Source organism: Solanum tuberosum, unplaced genomic scaffold, assembly GCF_000226075.1.
Source record: "Solanum tuberosum cultivar DM 1-3 516 R44 unplaced genomic scaffold, SolTub_3.0 scf00034, whole genome shotgun sequence".
NCBI classification, from domain to species: Eukaryota; Viridiplantae; Streptophyta; class Magnoliopsida; order Solanales; family Solanaceae; genus Solanum; species Solanum tuberosum.
Window position 1 is genome coordinate 431,620 of NW_006238962.1, and position 20,216 is coordinate 451,835.

The 20,216-nt window shown below is 31.5% G+C and overlaps 3 protein-coding genes across 4 annotated transcripts; 2 read left to right on the forward strand and 1 right to left on the reverse strand.

The window, feature by feature from the left end:
• Positions 1 to 1,679: 1,679 nt before the first annotated feature.
• On the forward strand, positions 1,680 to 5,726 carry LOC102602672 (la-related protein 6B-like). The gene is made up of 10 exons (XM_006342378.2): positions 1,680 to 2,254; positions 2,670 to 2,751; positions 2,862 to 2,956; positions 3,230 to 3,301; positions 3,700 to 3,779; positions 3,869 to 3,965; positions 4,429 to 4,476; positions 4,562 to 4,630; positions 4,824 to 4,967; positions 5,050 to 5,726. Exons 1-10 carry the CDS (start codon positions 1,703 to 1,705, stop codon positions 5,365 to 5,367), a joined length of 1,557 nt encoding a protein of 518 aa, XP_006342440.1. The 5' UTR covers positions 1,680 to 1,702; the 3' UTR covers positions 5,368 to 5,726.
• Positions 5,727 to 6,531: 805 nt separating this feature from the next.
• Positions 6,532 to 9,743, reverse strand: LOC102603004 (probable uridine nucleosidase 2). Of its 2 annotated transcripts, XM_006342379.2 has the most exons (9): positions 9,557 to 9,740; positions 9,051 to 9,166; positions 8,738 to 8,797; positions 8,306 to 8,491; positions 7,826 to 7,930; positions 7,623 to 7,719; positions 7,079 to 7,186; positions 6,881 to 7,016; positions 6,532 to 6,799 (listed from the first exon to the last, which is right to left on the reverse strand). In XM_006342379.2, the coding sequence occupies exons 1-9, from the start codon at positions 9,603 to 9,605 to the stop codon at positions 6,691 to 6,693; spliced, it is 966 nt and encodes a 321-aa protein (XP_006342441.1). In that variant the 5' UTR covers positions 9,606 to 9,740; the 3' UTR covers positions 6,532 to 6,690. The 2 variants fall into 2 exon arrangements, with proteins under 2 accessions (XP_006342441.1, XP_015162049.1); XM_015306563.1 differs by lacking the exon at positions 7,079 to 7,186 and having other exon boundaries at positions 9,557 to 9,743.
• A 3,688-nt stretch (positions 9,744 to 13,431) lies between these two features.
• On the forward strand, positions 13,432 to 13,779 carry LOC102603344 (uncharacterized). Its single transcript, XM_015306650.1, has one exon. The coding sequence runs from the start codon at positions 13,432 to 13,434 to the stop codon at positions 13,777 to 13,779; it is 348 nt and encodes a 115-aa protein (XP_015162136.1).
• The last annotated feature ends 6,437 nt before the right edge of the window (positions 13,780 to 20,216 follow it).

Consider the following 20,216-nt stretch of genomic DNA (forward strand, 5'->3'; position numbering starts at 1 on the left):
TGAATGGTTTTGGTATATGTTAACTAATAGCAATTCCACCATACATATTAGTTGCTATGAGCCTATGACAACAAATTAAGTGTAGTTTCACAAGTGGGTTTGGGGAGGATTGTATGTATGCAAGTGAGATCTGGGGAAGGTAGAGTTTACGCAGACCTTATCACTATCTTGTGGAAGTAAAGATGTTATTTTCGATAGACCCTTAAAACTCACGTGCAACAATTTCAGGTGTAAAGAAGAAGAAAACAATGACAAAACATAACAACTAATAGGAGAGGTAGCACAGAGCCTACAAAGAAAAAATATGAACAACGGAATAGTACTACAGTAGTCAAAACATAATAGACAGATGAAGATAAATATCAAAAACTAGAACTAACAAGAATATGACTAGTACAACGACAAACAACAAAACCATTAACTCTCAAAAACAAGGCAACACTCCACTACCTACTAACATTTCACCCTAATACGCGACCCTCCACATCCATCATATCTAAGGTCAGGTCTTCGATAATCTGAAGTTATGTCAATCACTCATTGATACGATTAAAGTATATACCATTGGAGTATATATATATGTGTGACATCAAGGAGAACAAACAATGTTTCAGTGAAAAATATTCAATTACTACTTGATACCATCAGAGTTTATAGATATCATTTTAATAAATATATATATATATATATATATATATCAATGAATAGAACAAGGGGGCAGTCGGGTAAATAGTTTGGGATGTGGGTTCAATAAGGTAATATTTTGAGTTGGGTCCAATTTAGGTAAATACTTTGCCTAATGGGTCCAATTTGTGTAGTTTTGTTATCTAGGAAAATGTAGGAGTGACTTCAATGACAGACAAGGTGAGAGATGCAAGATTGTAATAGTTTGGACATATAAAACGGAAATGTGCATACTCCCCTATGAGAAGGTGCGAGGGGTTGGATGTAGTAGGCATAGGGAGAGGTAGAGGTAGGCCGAAAAAAACATTGAGGAGAAGTGATTAGATAGGACATGAATAGTATTTTCACACACATTAGTAGTTAAATCAGGATGGGGTATGAAAGTAAGGGATAACCGCTTATAAATAATTTTTCTTTTTGGATCCAAGTGTTCTTTTCTCTTCTTTTTTAAAATAAATAAATTGACCATATGGTCTTTTTGAGTAATTATATATATTCCTTATTAATTTCTGCATAACTTAATTTTAAAACCATATAACCTCAAAAATATATTCCAAGCTCCCATGCATGCAAACCAATTCTTTATTGAACGGTAATCCGATTATAGGATCTAATTAATTCACGCGTTTTTTCTTCCTCTTTCTTCCACATGTCCAAATAATTTTAAAAATTAAAAATAAAATCAGTGAAATAAAAAAAAAGTATAAATAGTTTATTGTAGTAACAAACTCAAAACCGAGAACTCTTCTCCATTCTCTTCCCCCACCATTTTCTTCTTCATTTTTGATTCTTACTTCCATTGAATCTCCTCTTTTTTTCCTTTCCCCTTTCCCCCGTCGTCACGTTAGGGGGAAAGAGAAAACGAAAAAGAAAACGAAGAAGAAATAAGAAAAAGCAAAAAAAGATAACACTAATTAGTCAAAAAAAACACTCGATCTCGAAAAAAAATTAATAATCTGTATCTATATCTATATCTATATACATCAAAAAAAAAAAATTACATCATTTGTGCATTGTTATGGCTATAGAACATGATACATTATTCCTCGATTCATTGAATTCAACTGCTACATCTTCATCAGCTTCACTTGATCTGGATCATCCATTCGAATCAACGCCTTCTTCTTCATCTCCGTTATCTCCTTCTTATACAAAACTCAACGCCCGTGCAATTGCATTTATTCCACGAAGTTCGTCTTCTCCATCATTATCATCAGCTATGTTGGCTAAATCATCTTCCTCGCCTTCATTGGCGACAATGTCACATCCTCAATCCTCCCGGGCCGATTTAAATAATCGGCCCGGGAGTAGGATCGGGCCTGGATCAGGGCCCGTTAATGGACAGACGGTGGTGCATCTTATTGCAACACCGTCTGCTACATTTCATCAGATCACTACGCATGTTCCTGTACAAAATTATATTTATGCGTCTCAATTGCCTGTGCAATATCCTTATGGTGGTGGCATTGGAAGGGGATTTGTTGATCATGGCGGTTTGCCGGCGGTGGTGGTTATTGGTGCCGATTCTGAACGGTTAAGTGATGAAGCTTGTCAAAAAATTATTAATCAGGTATGATTAATTTGTTTGTGTATTTAATTTGCATTTGGATATAAAATGTGATCACACAATACATAAATATGTCCTCCAGCTTTGGGGGTGCACAAGTAGACAATCAATTTTGTAAAACAAGTAAACACATGTGTCCGGCATGGCGTGACGTGCGATGTGTAATATGTTAGGTAGGACGTGTGTATCTATTTGTTCAATTTTATACAAGTTTAAAGGCTTACTTATGCTCACTAAAAGCTGGAGAGCGTAGATGTTAGCTGAAACGAAGTTAAAAGACATATTTATGTATTACGCCAACTGTGAAATTTGGAAAAAAAAGTTGAAAATGGTATTGGAATTGGATTAAGAATAATCCATTTGAAGTAATGTTCCAGATAGAAAAACTTCAATTTTTTCTTTGTTACATTCTGTGCAGGTGGAATTTTATTTTAGTGATATAAATTTGGCAACAACTGATCATCTAATAAGGATTATGTTTAAGGATCCAGAAGGATATGGTAAGATCTCTAGAGTAATATAATAATCTTGTCTTCATTGAAATTTCAAAGTTCAAATTTTTATCTGATGAATCTTTTGGTTTCTTTTCGATTTTTATTCGATGTTGTAGTACCAATGTCTGTGGTTGCATCATTCAAGAAGATTAAAGCTCTTACGAGTAATCATGCCTACGTTGCGAAAATTCTGCAGTGCTCCACAAAGCTTGTGAGTTTTTCCTCATTTCCTCCCCTCACATCTATCATCCCCATCAGGGACGGAAGGGGGTTCATCTGAACCTCCTTTGCCGGAAACTTGTATTGTATATACAAAGTCAATTTTTTTGTTATGTATATATAGTAGACGTTGAACCCTGCCACTCACTCTGTGTGAAATATTTTTGCTACCTGTAATACACCTGTTTCCACATTCAAAATCTTGATATCTTGCATTTACTTTAGTTCTTTTACATACTTATGTAATTGATTTCTCTGTTTCTAGGTGGTTAGTGAAGATGGAAGAAAGGTTAGACGCCAATTTCCGCTGTCTGAAAAGGACTTGGAAGAGCTGCAAGTAAGTTCATTTTTCTATGGCTAGTGTTTCACTTTCTGTCTTGAGCAGTGCAGTCTATGATGTATCGATCTGTTAGAACAAGGACAGTTGATCACGAGTTTGTGAAGCAACTATACTTTTGTCAATATTCTCATTCAGTGGCGGAGCCAGAAATTTGACCAAGATGATTCAAAAGATTCGAACTTGCAACCTAAAGCAATTTTGAACTACTTCACTTATGTCAAGGGGATTCAAAAGTTTATATATATATGGAAAAAAAGTTACCTTTTCCCTATTTGCGCAGTATAATTCAATTGAACCCCCTTTCTTGACCATGGCTCTGCCAGGATCACCACTGCTCTCATTGTATTTCCATTGTCTGGTTGTCATTTTTAACACTTTGCTTCTGTCTCTTTTAGTCTCGCATAGTGGTTGCTGAGAATTTACCCGATGATCACTGCCACCAGAACCTCATGAAGATTTTCTCAGCTGTTGGAAGGTATAAACAAGATAGTTTATGGAAATTTGCTTTTAGAAACAAATCAACAGTTTTCGTAAGATTGATCATTTCTTAATTGATTCTGTCAGTGTAAGAATGATTCGTACATGCCAACCACAGTTAAATGGCGGGGCTTCTGCAGCGTCTAGAACTGGAAAGTCAGATAGCACATTGTATAGTAACAAGGTGCACATCAAACATACATGAAATGATGTATCTCAAGTTGAACTTGTAATGCATACTTCTTACTGGAAAATAAGAAACCAAAATAGGGTAAAATTGCTAAGTGCTACTCCCTCCGTTTCAATTTATGTCTTACTTTCCTTTTTAGTCCGTTTCAGACTGATTGACTCGTTCTTTTTTTGACAACTCCTTAATATCAACTTTCCACATGGCATGTTTAAGATCACAAGATTAAAAGACATGTTAGTACATTCTACATATCTTTAGTTTTAGATCGCAAGATTGAGAAGTCTTCTTACTTTCTAAAATTCCGTGCCAAGTCAAAACCAGACAAACTAATTGAAACGGTGGGAGTACTATTTTTTGGAAGCACAGTGGTAGAGTGGAGTAGCTTTTCATTGTCTGTCTTAATCTTTCGAGTATCATTTTTCATTTCTAGAATCTGAACTGAAATACTTAAATGCAGTTGCATGCATTTGTGGAATACGAAAGTATTGAATTGGCTGAGAAGGCGGTAAGTAAATCAAAACTTGTTCAATATGATACCCCGGATCATCTCTCTGTTGCACCCTTTAACCTTTCACAATCTTATTTTGTAGGTTATGGAGCTAAATGATGAGGATAACTGGCGAAATGGTCTGAAAGTCCGTATACTGAACAGGTGCACGGTATGTGTTGGACATATACTATCCTGATAGTTAATCTAAAGCTGCATCTTTTTTTATGACTGAAAATTTTTTCTGGGGCCAAATCTTAGGACCAACCGCAGCCTTTGGAACTCGGGAATTAGAGCTTCTGGTTCCATTTTAAGTCTTGAATTCTTGTCTATTGAGCATTTATAGATTTTGGTTGAACTCACAGGGAAAATCTGGTCAAATTCGAGGGAAGAAAGTTGGTTACGAGAGTGAGGTCAGCTTCAAGGAAGACGATACTTCATCAGAGGCCAGCGAGAAACATAGTGACGACCTGTGGCACCACCTTGATACTCACCTGTATGACCTTGCAGTAAGTGTTGTTATCTTTCAAAAAATGAATATGTAATGTAGTGAATGATTCTGAGTTTATTTATTGGTGTTTTAAATAACAGGAGGAGCATGGCGTCGATGGGCAGAGGAAAGGACTCAATCGCAGTTGGGTTAAGGGACTTGGTCAGGGACGTGGACGTCCTCAGTTTCATCAAACCAGTCGTGGAGGTCATTTAGGTACTCCCCAGGCAAGTATGAGGCGTGCATACAGTGTGGGAAGTGCACTATCAAGCATCAATCGTTTTAGTCTAGCAGGGCAACCCTCAATGCTTTCTGATCAGTCAGCACCAGTCAAGCAAGCTTCTGTCCCTCGCATGCCAGATGGCACCAGGGGCTTCTCCATGGGTCGAGGTAAACCTGTTGCGATTAAAACAACATAACAAGTGTGTCTGGTTATGTGGTCTGGGGTGGCTACTTGTGTGAGCATTTCCAAATGGAGAAGTGGAAATGTGCTCTTTTTTTGCAGTATTGATGGCAGGGTCTTAGAGACACTGTCAATCCAGTTGGAGATGATATAGTTGAATCGGCGGATTGAGTCTCAACTTGTTTTCCTGTTTATGTTTGTTAAAGCAAAGATCTTTCAGGAAATCTGTGCTTTTTTTATGTTTCTTCACTAGGTTTCCGTCGTGTTTATGAAGCAAAACCTGAGGGGTTAAAGTAAAGTCACACAAATGTAGCAAAGAATCTTCCCCTCTAGCTTCATCTTAGTTTTTGTGTATACTAACAGAAATTGAATATATTATCAATAGTTCTATCCTATGTAAATGTATGGACGTTCTCACAGGAAATTTATTTGCATGATCACATGACTCTTATTGCCAAGTTGAAGGTCCTACAGTTATTAGATAGTAATACCTTATATAGTATCCACAATCCAGTAAGTTATTTTCACTTCATTGTCCTCTTGATCCATCAATTGATTATATCAAAGTATGAAGGGTTTAGTTGAAGACTCAGATCAGTCCAAGTCTAAGGCCGATAGCTGCCGTGGACTGCTAGGGAGCTCAAAAACTTGGACAAAACTGTTAAGAGTCCCACAATTGGTGATTTGCTTATATGTACTTGGGCAATCCTCCCCTCATGAACTAGATTTTGGGGTTGAGTTAGGCTCAAATGTCATATTTTACATGGTATCAAAGCCAGGTCTATCCCTGTTTGAACTCTCGATCCACATTCCAGTTGGGCCTGGATGTAAAGGGGGTGTTAGACTGGGTTAGGGTCTAATATTGGTTGGGGAATGGACATGTGGTCGACCTCCTTATATGGACGTGGGAAATCCTCCTCTCGTGAGGTACCTTTTGGAGTTGAGTTAGGCTCAAATGTCATATCTTTACACCAAGATTAAATCTATCAGAGCACGACTTGTCTAGCTGTAACTTATTTTTGCAAGTTCATAATCTGTATATGAGCTGTGTTGCTTAAGATACAGAAGCTTACTGCTTACATACATTCTTCCTAGTTCCTGAGAGTAGTACTCGGTCTATAGTTTAAGATTCCGTTCCATATAGCCTAATAGAGATGCCACAGTCACAACAAACAAGCAATCATCATGGCGACTGATATGTAACCCGAATTCATAGCTTATATACTGCAACCTTCCCATCAACCACCTCTTTAGGGGGCAGTTAAGTTTCTGAATATTGAGTGCAGAAAGACAATAACATTGTTCAAATAAGTGTTCTTGTAGTAGCATATGAATACTTCTAAGAATTGACGAGTCGTGCCATCACCAATTCGATAACTTTAGGAGCATCAACAGTTACTGCCACTTTAACTGAGGGTTTTTCAGACCATTCAGTGACTTCAACAAACCTTGTAAATTCAATAGCAAATGAAATATGTAAGTTATAGGGAAATATAGCAAACACTTATAAGGCACTATGAACCAAATACCTTTTCTGTTTATTATAAAAGATTGTGAGACCCCTTGTGATGCCAACAGTCTGAACGCGAACGACACCTTCTGAATAGGTGATGAGTGATGGATTAACAGCAGCAAGTAAGGCAGTTGGATCATGAAGGAAGACACCTACATAGAGCCCGTAAAGAAAGTGAGCAGACACCAAATAAGAAATATGGAAACAGACAGACCTCTCGTGTTGTATGCAGTATGGTGATAATCGAAATAGACATCCAAAAGCTTGCTGAGGTACTTGGCAAATTTTCCATTGGACTTTGCCAATTCGCCACGATGAGAATCTACCAACAGTAGATAGATGTAAATAAGATAGATGCTATCTAGAGAAGTTAACTAAAACAGGACCCTAGGAGCTAAGACCGCAAAATAACAAGATAAACAAAGCAAATGAAGTAACAGGTAGTAGTAAAAAATGGAGAATAAGATACTTATGTGTAGATAGGATTATTACCTTTCTACCTTAATCCTCGACCTCCGTACCTTTCTATCTAGGATCATGTCCTTAGTAAGTTGAAGACTACTCATGTCCTGTCTAATCACATCCTCTCGTTCTTCTTTGGCCTACACCTCTACCTCTGCTAAAACTTGCTATAGCCAAACTCTCGCACCTCCTCTTCACTACTCTCTTAGTATTTGTTTCTATTAATCATATTCTGTTTAAAATAACAACAGAGACAGTGGCTTGAAATGAAACTTAAGCAACAAAGAAAAGATTACCAGTAAGGACAACTTGATGTGTAATATTTAATCCAACAGTAAGAACATCAGCACCACTTGTAAATACAATATCAGCAGCAGTTGGATCTTTGAAGATCTTGCGCAGACGAAGAATAAAAAAGAGTATGAGTAAAAAAAGAAAAATCAAAAACTAAGTCTGAGAAGTTGAAGCACATATAAGAATGTAGCTATTAGCAACTTACATTTGCCTCAGCTGCTGGACTCACATTTCCATTTACAGAAAAAGCACCACCAAGAACAACAATTTGACCGACGTTTGTGAAAAATTCAGGATCCAACTGAATAGCCTGTTCATATGCAAAATATGGTGAACATTATTTTTAGAGATAATGGTCAAAAACACACTCACTTGAAGTATCACTTTTTAGCGATTTTCCTACCTGAGCAATCACCAACTATTTATCAAAACACACCTCGAAGCTGATTAGACTAGGTGTTTGAATACAATTGCCAAAAGGCACGTGATAACTTAATTTGCTCATAAAGTTTCGTCCACATGGAAAACTCATTGATTTCGAGGCGTGTTTTGATAAATAGTTGGTGATAGTTCAAGTAGGAAACACAAACACCTGATAGTTGATCAGGTAGGAAAATCGCACCTCTCGTGTGTTATTGACCAATAAGATCTCTTATGTTTATAAGTTGGGAAATATGATACTTACAAGTGCTATATTAGTCAGGGGGCCTAAGGCCACAACAGTGACCTTTCCAGGGTAAAGACTAGCTTGCTGAATGAGAAATTCAGCTGCAGTCTGTTCAATAGGCTTTCCTTTGGGTGGAGAAATGTTTTGGTTCCCGAGTCCATCCGTGCCATGAACATATCCGCTACTTTGAAGTTTTACGCCTTCCTTTACATGAATATAAACAGAGTCCGCGGAATGTGAGGGGAAAAAGTTCTATGCTAGCTCTGAATGTGCTTAATGAACAAAGGTAAACGTTAGAAGTGTTCATTTCATTCTGTAAATCTTATACTCCCTCCGTTTCAATTCGTTTGTCTGGTAATATGGAAAGTTCATACATCATTTGACAGCTAAATAAGTCTAGATGAGCAATAAGACAGAGAACTGAACAAGGATTTAAGCAGTAGGACATACGGTGACAGTAACGTGTGAGCCTTCAGCCACTGGTATATCTGTCCTCCCAGCTATCTCCAACTGAATCATCAAAACCCGAAATCAACATTCATGCTTATGGCAAAAGAACTAAACGTACGTTTCCATTTTATATGTTACCCTTTCCTTTTTAGTCTGTTCTAAAAAGAACAACACGTTTCTATATTTGAAAACTGAACATCCCATATCATCATGAGTGATATTTCTAGTCATTTAGTATGCGTGAAAAGTCGTTCTTTCTTAAACTCCGTGTCCAGTACTGGTTTATAGAATGAAATAAAGGTAAGAACTTTACCAGATGTAAAGCATTTCTGGTGGACAGAGTTGTATGAACATTACCAAATATTGTTGTGAGTCCAATTACTTCAATTTCAGGAGATTGAAGTGCCACGAAAATCGCGATTGCATCATCTAAACATGATAATAATTCATATAACATCTCAATTAACTCAACAGTTGAATTGGTAATGACAAAAAAAAATGAAATCTTGAAATGCTCAATTCAGCTCAAACTCTACTTACTATGAAGAAACAAAAACAGGAAGATACGACAGTGTAATCCCACTAGTGAAATCTGATGAGGATAGAGTGTACGCAAATCTTACTACTACCTCATAGAGTAATACACAACATACAAAAGAAAGAACAGTAATGACAACGAAACAATGTGACAACCAAACCACAAAAAACACAGGTAATAATCAAAATCGAAGAACAAGAAACTATTTCTCACTAGTAAGATTAATCTGAGATTGTTGTTTATATTTCTAATATAAATAGTGGTAATAAAAGCAAAATTACCAATTCCAGGGTCAGTATCAATGATGATTTTCTTGATTTCTTCTACCATTTTCTTGATTATGCAAATGAATCAAAAAAGGATTGATTATAGAAATATTTAATAGTCTTTCAAATTGTGTATGCACTATACACTATACAATTATTGTTAGTAAGTTGACTCTATAATGATGGTATTAGAAAATTAAGGCTGTTGGAAACATTTGGAATATTAGGATTGAAAATTGGCAAGGATATTTATTTTTTGAAAAAAAGGAAAAAAAATTATCTTTGATTTGAAAATCTATGTTTGTTTTTTTGTTGTTGAAAATAATCTTATAACATTTATTTTTTACCAAAAAAGTTACTCCCTCCATTCTATTTTAGTATTTTACGCGAAGGGATTCAGAGTATGAGGATCAAAGCATCTATGAATTTGGATCAGTTTTTTAAGCGTTTTTGAATAAAATTTAAAAACTTGTAAAAGTACTATAAGCAAAGCAATCATCAAATACCGTTCCATTTTTAACTAAAAGTTTTGAGTTCGAAGTGGAAATGAAATCACATTTGATAGGTAGTATTTTATTCTGAAAACGGACTTCACATCTCTTAGTGCAAATTCAATATTTATTCAGGTCCCAAAGAAAATATCGAACACCATATGAAAACTCTAAAAAAACAAAAGAGCAAAATAGAACAGACACATATTTGGAAAAGTGTAAAATTTGTTAATGTACTATTCGAAATCGAATAACTTAATTGTTTGTCTAACCTTTTGACTAATATTATCTCACTTTTTTTTCCAAAGAATTTGAATACATGGAATCCGTTCATGGTGAAACTTTGTTTAAGATAAGGACTAATGTAAGAGGATTTACAAACAAAAAATTTGTAATTAACAAATGTCAAAATTGAGCAATTTTAAATAGTATATGGACTAATTTGGACATTTTCATATACAGAACATATATCAAATAGTAGCATTTATAAATTATACGTATGATTTGACGTTTCAACAAACTTATCTAGGTGCATCTCTTAAAAATATATTGTAATAAAGAGTCATCAACATAAAAAAAAAAAAAAAAAAAAAAAAAGGAAAAAAAAAAATGTACTATTCGAAATCGAATAACTTAATTGTTTGTCTAACCTTTTGACTAATATTATCTCACTTTTTTTTCCAAAGAATTTGAATACATGGAATCCGTTCATGGTGAAACTTTGTTTAAGATAAGGACTAATGTAAGAGGATTTACAAACAAAAAATTTGTAATTAACAAATGTCAAAATTGAGCAATTTTAAATAGTATATGGACTAATTTGGACATTTTCATATACAGAACATATATCAAATAGTAGCATTTATAAATTATACGTATGATTTGACGTTTCAACAAACTTATCTAGGTGCATCTCTTAAAAATATATTGTAATAAAGAGTCATCAACATAAAAAAAAAAAAAAAAAAAAAGGTACATCAAAGTTCAACTATTCTACTATTTCCTCTATGAAATATTTTGATATTCGGAAAGTCAATTTAACTAATCATTGGATTAGATCAACTTATAACATATCGTTCGAAGTTTACATAATTTGAATTTCGAAAATGAGAAGTGCAACATAAACTGAGACATAAGAAGTAGCTATATCTTCACGAAATGCTCCAAGTACTTGTTCTTTAGATGACTTAATATATTTTTTTTATATAAAGTACTAATTAATTAGTACACTATTAACTTAATAGTAACTGTTATTATCACTCTTTTTTTATGGCAAAAGTGGATTAGGTAATCTAGAAAGTGAAATAAAAAAAAAAATCAAACAAGAACTCCCACTATTTGACTCTTAGCAAGAAAATACAATATATTTCATTCATCTAGTACTTTGAATGGATTTGTCTAATTGATGTTCTAATAACTCAATTTTAAATCATAATCATTGTGTAGAAGAGATAGACGATTCAGAATCACTATGTGGGTTTTTTTTATCGAGGGTTTGAATTCTTCTTTTTTTCCATACTTTAATTTCACCAACTCTAAAAAAATCACAAAAATTGTGTATTTATATACATACACCAAATGCGAATATTTAAAACTAAATCGGTCATGTTTAGTGTTAATTAAGCTATGAAAACTACATACAATGTTGAGATATAGCAAAGAAAGATCACAATTAGGAAATTTCTTAATTAAACTAAACAAGGTTTTAGGTTGTTGGTACACACGTAATCTTTCACAAGGCAAATTGGATGAGTATACACATAAGCTAAAACTAAGTCAATAAAAGAAAAATAATCGTGTTAATTATCATTTAATAATAAGAAAATAAATAATTAATCAAGAAGAAAAATTCCATCAAATACTAATAATAAAAATAATCAAATTTCTAAAATTAAAGTAGTTAAACTTTCCTTTTCCTTCTCTCATTTAAAAAAAGTTAACATTATTGATTTGTTTATACTTGTTTTAACAAGTTACTTATCGTGTTTTGTAGATCACAAAGCTACGTCGATTATAAATAATTATTTATAACTAAATTTCTAATGATATAGTATATAATTTTTTTACACTATCGATGCATATTAGTCAAAGATTATTCTAACGTTTATCCTTTTAATATCTTCTAGAAAACTTGCATCACTAATCTTTTATGTCATGATAAATCCCACATCCAAATCAATTTGCTTTTTATTTTAATGAATAAATATTGAAGAACAAGTCAATCTTCAATTGAGTGTCATTTTCATATACACATTTTTCTCTAGAATAAATTATAAACAAATACAAGAATAGGATATGATTGGGGGGCAAGATATATGATCAAGTCAATGTAGAAATAATGAAAGAATAAAGAGATATATATACTTCACTATAACAGAAATAAGTTTTAGCGATAATAAATAAGTATACTAATGAAGAGTGCTAAAGTTATTTATCGGCATTAGTTAAGTACCATTAGATTCAATGTCGCTAAAGACTTTAGGGACATATATAAAAAGTGTTAATTTCCGCTAAAAGTATATATTTAGCGGCAATTAAGAATTTATTGCCACTAAAAATCATTTTTATTGTAGTGCTTCCATATATATTATTGGAGATATATTATCTTATTTTCAAGATTATATATTTTATGATTTTTTGTAAAGATATTATTTGACTGACTTAATGGTACAAAATTTTTGTTTCGATTAATATTATATACAGTTAAATCTGTATATATACCAGTGTTGTTGTGTGAATATCTTTTGATTGTTATAAAAAAAAAATATTATAGAAAACATACCCGTATAACATAATATAAAAAATAAATGCCAAAAAGAATTTGGCATTTTAGTAAAATGTTATTACACTCTACTAATTAAAAACACAACAAAAATTGACCTCCAAAAAATGATACTCGTAGAAAAAACCGACCTTGGATGTTGATTTTTTAATATATGTTTTCTTAACAAAATCGACTTTTAGAGATCAACTTTTTTAATGCCAAAAATGTAAATCGCCCTCCAGAGATCAGTTTAGGTTTATAAAATTTTGCAAAAAATTCACCTCCAAAGGTTTTTCTTACAAAATAAAAAAGAATTTTTTTTTTTAAAAAAAATACTTTTTAAGGTTGGTTTTTACAAAATAAAAACACTAGAAATCCCCTTTTTTATTGACCTTTGACTTGAAATCAATATCAATTATATTTTTGATATTTTTTTTAAATAATGACTGTTCTAGAAAGATTTGACGGTATAACTTAAACTCCGGATATTTTTAGTATAAGAAGAAAAATAAAACTTGGAAACTCTCACCAAACCCCTAATATATAACAAAAACTAGCTAAGCCAAAAGTCTTCAAATAACTCATTTTTCTTCTTCCTCTTCTCCTTCTCTTTCAACTTCAAAGAAAAAAGTATCATGGAAGGACTTATTCCATTAGTATACAAAACCATTAAGAGAACAAAAACTCGTCGAAAATATGAATGTCTCTCTTTTGGTACTGCTAATACTTATGATATCGAAAATTTCTATCCAAAAAATAATAGTAAAGATTACGAAACGTCATCAATTAATGATCAGAAGATGGTGGTTGACAGTGATGGTGGTAATCAGACAGAGCAAAAACGTCATCATAGACGAACACAATCCCTCCACGTGGAATATACCGGCGGAGTTTTACCGGAGGATAATATTCCGGTGAAGGATAAACAACTTTTGAAATTTAGAAGTCATCGTAGAATGTTTTCATGTGTTACTGGTGGATGAAGAAATAATTAAAGGAGTATGTATGGTTTTCAAATTGTTTTTATATATATATACATTGATATTAGAAAATTACTGGCTCGATTAATTCAGATTTACTAGAGAGCAAGTAGGATTCCCTTGAATCCGTGATTGCTTGATAGTATTAGGGTGGAGGGGATTTTTCCATCCTATCAAAGGCGGAGCTATGAATTCGGTAGAACCAATAATTTTTTGGTCAAAATTATGTGTCACTTAAATATATGTATAATAAATCGAGAACTTAATAAATTATATTAAATTTAGGATTTATACACTCAAGATTCTGAATTCGTCTATGTATCAATATATCACCACATTCTTGATTAATTCAGATTTACTAGAGAGGAAGTGGGATTCCCTTGAATCCGTGATCGCTTGATAGCTAGCATTGGGGTGGAGGGGATTTTTCCATCCTATCAAAGGCGGAGCTATGAATTCGGTAGAACCAGTAATTTTGGTCAAAATTATGTGTCACTTATATATATGTGTAAATAAGCAATAGCTTAATGAGTTATATTATAAGAATTCAAATTTATACACTCAAAATTTTGAATTCGTCTATGTATCGATATCACCACATTCTTGGGAGTGATTTTCATTTGTTTTAAATTGTATTATCTTAATTCCATCATTCGATATATTTGTAAAAAAAATAATTACTGCATATTTATGGTGAAAATTCTGATGTATATATATCAAATAATAACCCAAAAAAGTGAGTCAAATTGGACTTACTAGCAACTCCCTCTCTGAATTTCAATTTATGTGTTTTTTTTTCAAAAATGTTTAAAAAAGAATAATGTTTTATATATTAAGTAACTTTTTAATTCTAGCATTTCAGATAATGTTTTTAATATCACAAGATTCAAGAACATTTTTGATAATTTAAATGTACTTTTAGTATTGTTTAAGACATTTTTATTTTTCTTAAATTCATATCTAATCAAACTAAGACGCGTAAAATAAAACGGGTTAAGAAATTACTTGTTTCATGAACCAACTGGATGAGTAAAGTCTCATTGGCTGTTGTTTTCCAATAAGCTAAAATGGGGTAGGTAGATCACATTTAATTAGACTAATTTGTGTTAGTGGCAGTCTATTTTTTTTAGGTCCTTAATGAAATTTGGATAATTTATCTAAGTACAAGGAATCTAAATGTGTTACTTTTTATGTTTATCTAACTTCATGAGATAAGGAATATATAGTTATTAGTAATTTTTGTGCCTCATCATGATTCATACTAGGCATGATATTTATTGTTACATAATTGCTAAGTTTCAATGGACATTTCGTTGGAATTTGATATGTTGGTGAGAGGATTTTTGACAAAAAGTCCATCAAAAATGTTATCGATGAGCAAAAAGCTACATTACGTATTATATAATCTTTGAAAGTGGTTTTAAAGAAGATATTTGACTAGGTAAACAAGCCAAGTTTTTAGATACAATTGTATATTTAATAATGGTCCCATCAATAAGTGAACTGATGGATTGATGAGTATTTCTTTATTCGCGTTGGTTAGAAAGTGTTTTACGTCCATGTGAAATTTTTCAGTACAAATTTATTTTTTGCTGAATTTCAATACAAATATCAAATATCGAATAGAAAACTAAAAAAATAATTAATTATGGCCCCAAAACAGATGAAAATCATAAAGGGTTCATTGAAGTGGAAATTATTGATATATAAGCTCTCCTTTTATTTTTACTCGTCCATAATTAACTTTGCGAGAAAGGTCAAATACCATTTATACATATGTATGATTTGACGTGCCAACCAATCTCTCTAGGTGTATATCTTGGATAAATATATATCGTATAATACAAAATATTTGAAAAAACAAATTAAACTATGTCAAGCATACAATTATTAATTAATTAACACTTAAAGGTCTCTTAGCATATTTTAATTAATTTTCCCCTTTGCTAACAAAATTCTAGTAAGTATGTATCTATATTAAATGCACCAAATACTTGTTGATTATGTCAACTAGAAAAACGAAGTACGTATATTCTATCTTTCTTTAGATATAACATAAATTATTTTCTTTTTAGTTCGATATTTATATTGAAGTTCGATTGAATTCAAATTTATATTGAAAAGTCCCACATTGATATCTCCCTAATAACGATGACTTCATACCCAGAAACCTCCTACAAAAACTTGTTAGGTTGACGTAGTTGCATTTTATATACATACATATATATAATCGCTGAAAATTGACTTCATGACTAGTTGGTTATAACAAAAAACGTGACAATTTCATGAATCGCTAATTAGAAACATAATTGAATTTTTCTCGTGTAGAAACAAATTCAAAGTATAAAAACGTAATAAATTTTTAAAAATGTAATTTATCAAATATATTCACATTTTAATTTGTTCCATATGTTAAATGTACATAATCGAATAAAACTTTTTTTATATCATTACTTTAACATTAAATCCATACATTCCTACTTAGTGGTCTCAAAAAAATATTTATTCGAAAATGATGATGAACTTTATCCAAATTAACTTTCTTTTTCTTCTAAAAAGTAGTTGATAATGTTCCATTAAATATACTTAAATTAGTATCCAAGTAATAAAAATTACCTTTTCTTCTATAATTATATAAATTGAACTTTATCCTGTCATATATTCAAAAATTTGCATCACTAATCTTTTATGTGGCGTAAAATCTCAAGTGATAAAATTCTTTTTAATTAATTAGAGGGGAAAGGGTCAATTTTTCTCTCACGTAAATAAAAAAAAAAAATAGCTAACGATTTTATGGGATGGAAAAAATTTGAAAATAATAGTAATTTGCCCTATGCAATAACATTGACAAAATTGACTCTTTTTTCCTTAACTAAATATGATAGAAATTAATGTTGCACAAAGATAAACTCCAATTCAATTTCTTTTATTTTTGAATAAATTAACTGTTAATGTTGAACAAGTCAATTTTTTATCCAAATAGTGTCATTATTCCTGTTCACGTTTTTTTTTCCTCTTGAATAAATACAAGAATAGAATATCATTAAGAACAACTGGCAAGATGCCCAAATAAATTTGTTTATGGTTAAGTCACTTATATTTTTTATCAAAAAAAAATTAAGGCAAAGATATTTTAATATATTTCATATATTTTAAATCTATTTTTTTTAATTTTGTGTTAAAACAAAGCCAAACAAAATAAATTGAAACAAATTGTCAAGTAAAAATCTGTCAAATTGAAATGATGAAAGTAGCATGTGTTCATATAGAATTTTTGGCACTCAATCACAAATTATGTACTATTACCTCATTAAATTATTTAAAATATAAATAATTTGATATAAATTTCATGTGCAAATAAATATTTAACTACCGGCGGCTAACACGAATTTCTATGCAGGAATTATGACGTCATCTAACTTTTTTTAATGAAGAAAATATGACGTCTGCCAACTCATTTCAATGTATGAGATTAAATTATTTTAAAATTTTATGAATACTTAGTTAAACTAAAAGTTACCCCTATAATTTAATCATTATAGAAATGCTATGATAAAATCTAAAAAATTATATTTTTTTAAAGATGTTCTTCCTTTCTTAAATTTCATATCGAATTAAACTATGACAAATAAAATTTAGATAAAAGGAGTTGTTAATAAGTCATTTGAGTGCAAGTCTTTCACACATGACACATGTACGCAAGTTCAGTTTTTCTTATTACCTCTTCCATATCATATTAGTAATCCACTTTTTTCATTACACGTAGCTTAAGTAATCATACATATGGATAATTTTACTAATTTATTCTTAATTATTTTATTTGAAACTTTATAAATTTATTTATACTTTCAAAAAGAAAAATTGATTATAAGGATAAAATATGACAAATTGGTAATCTTATCTTCATTTTATATATTAGCAAGTAATTTGCAAAAAGTATTTACTAAGGTATATAACTAATATGAGACAGAGGGAATAATAGATTTTTTTAAAGGAAAAAATAGCTACCCAAAAAGATTCCTTTGAGATTAGCTTAAATACTAAAATGAGGGCAAGTTGCACTGAACAGCCCAAAGATTTAATTAAGTGAGTTCTTACTAATTTTTTTGTGCTCAAAGTAAAAAATATAATTCTAAGAGTATTAATGTATTTATATATAATTTAGATAAATATTATGAAAGATAGTACGGTTATGGTGAAGATGGAAGCTACGAAGGTTGGGTGAAGAACTAAAGATGAGGTATGTTGGACAGTTGGAGGGTGCAAGGGAAGACACAATAAATATGGAATGTCAGTTGTCGAATTTATTGTTTTTCTTACTTCCACTAGGAAAATCATTTTCTTCATTTTTAAAGAACTTGCTTTCTAAAAAAAAAAAAAAAACATTTTCAATAATTTTGATCAACTAAACATAAAAAAAATCAAAAAATACTTTCCTCCGTACCAAACGCACCCAAAATTCCGACAAACATATTATGTATATAACTGATTATCTATACCACCAAAGTATTTTTTTTTTATTAATTTCCCACTTGCCACTTGATATTCGATATCCACATTAAAATTTAACTATTTCAAATTCGCACCATATAAGATTCCATTCGGAAAACCACTCCCTACCAAAGGCTTGAAGCAAAGTCTATTTGAGTCCTTGTTTAGATGGATCATATAATAATTAATTACGTAAATTAAAATTTTGTCCCTAGCTAAATACATCTTGTCTTGTTGTTATACTAGCACATGCACTACATTAAATAATTTTTAGACAAAAATGTTCTGTATTTAGGCTGCTAATTTTCTTCATTGGCAATAAATTATTGTTATTTTGTAATATTATAATTGGAAGACTATATATATATATATAAGATAAGACTTGGTAAGTACACGTTTTTAATTCTATATTTTGTACTTTCGATTAGCCAAAGGTTATCTTACACAACGTGAAAATAAATAGGATCCCAATTAATATTAGGTATTTTAAGTATCGAACTTTCAAAGTTCAGTTTAAAATGATAAATCAAATTTCAATATAGTAAATATCGAAATCGCAATTGTGTATATTGCAACTTTCATATATAGCAAACACAAAATTCATATTTGTATGCTATAGCAAAGTTTGCATAATTGCGCTCCATAGCAAACATAAATATGTATATTTCGCTATACATATACAAAAGAAAGCAGTTGTATAATCTGCTTTGGTATACATATACAAAAAGATCAATTGTATAAAGTGAGAGAAAATTGTATATATACATATATTTTCGTTCCCCTCTCTCCCCTCTCCCAGATCTCGCTCGCCACTCTCCCAGATCTAGCTCACTCACTCGCCTCTCTCACTTTATACAAACACAAACGCATTTTATACAATTTGCGTTTTTTGTATAAAGTGAGAGAGGCAAGTGAGAGAGCGAGATCTGGGAGAGTGGTGAGCGAGATCTAAGAGAGGGGAGAGAGGGGAACGAAAATATATGTATATATACAATTTTCTCTCGCTTTATACAAACACAAACGCACTTTATACACTTGCGTTTGTATAAAAAACGAGAGAGGCGAGGGAGAGAACGAGAGTGGCCAGCGAGATTCACCAGGAGAGAGGTGAAATAGCAACAGTTTGCTATGAGGTACAATTAAATCAAACTATATTTATAGCACTTTATACAAACACAAACGCGCTTTATACAAACACAAACGCACTTTATACACTTGAGGCGAGGGAGAGAACGAGAGTGGCCAGCGAGATTCACCAGGAGAGAGGTGAAATAGCAACAGTTTGCTATGAGGTACAATTAAATCAAACTATATTTATAGCATTTAATTTGAATTAATAGTTTGCTATTATATACAATTTTCCAATATTAAATAACTAGTGAACTCATCCGCGTTTCACACGATCATAAAAAACACGAATAATTTATTAAATACAATATAAATAGAAGAGGTATTTTATATATAATAATGTTTGTATCTAATATATATTTAATATATGTGAATGTAAGTCAAAAAATTAAAATATTTTTCAATGGTTTCTCTTTACATAAAAAATGTATAAAATAAAAAAATTACACCTTTTTGTTTCTCCTTACATAAAAAATATATTAAATAAAATAATTACACCTTTTTATAAATGTGCAAAGGTACACTTTGAATCCATAGCGAAAAGAACATAAGAAAATTACATGTGATTAGAAGTGAAAAAACACAATATTTTAAAATGTTAGTTTTTATAGACCTAAAACATACACTACATAATAAAACTTTTGGTGTTTGGATCACAAAAAAAAATAAAAAATGCATTAAATAATATATTTAGTAGTATATGTTTTGTATTGAATCACGATCTAAACTCACATGCATGTACGTTTTATTTTTTCTCTATAAATAGCACTTTACTATTCCAAAGTTTTCAACCAAAAAAAAACAAATCATTCTTCATAATT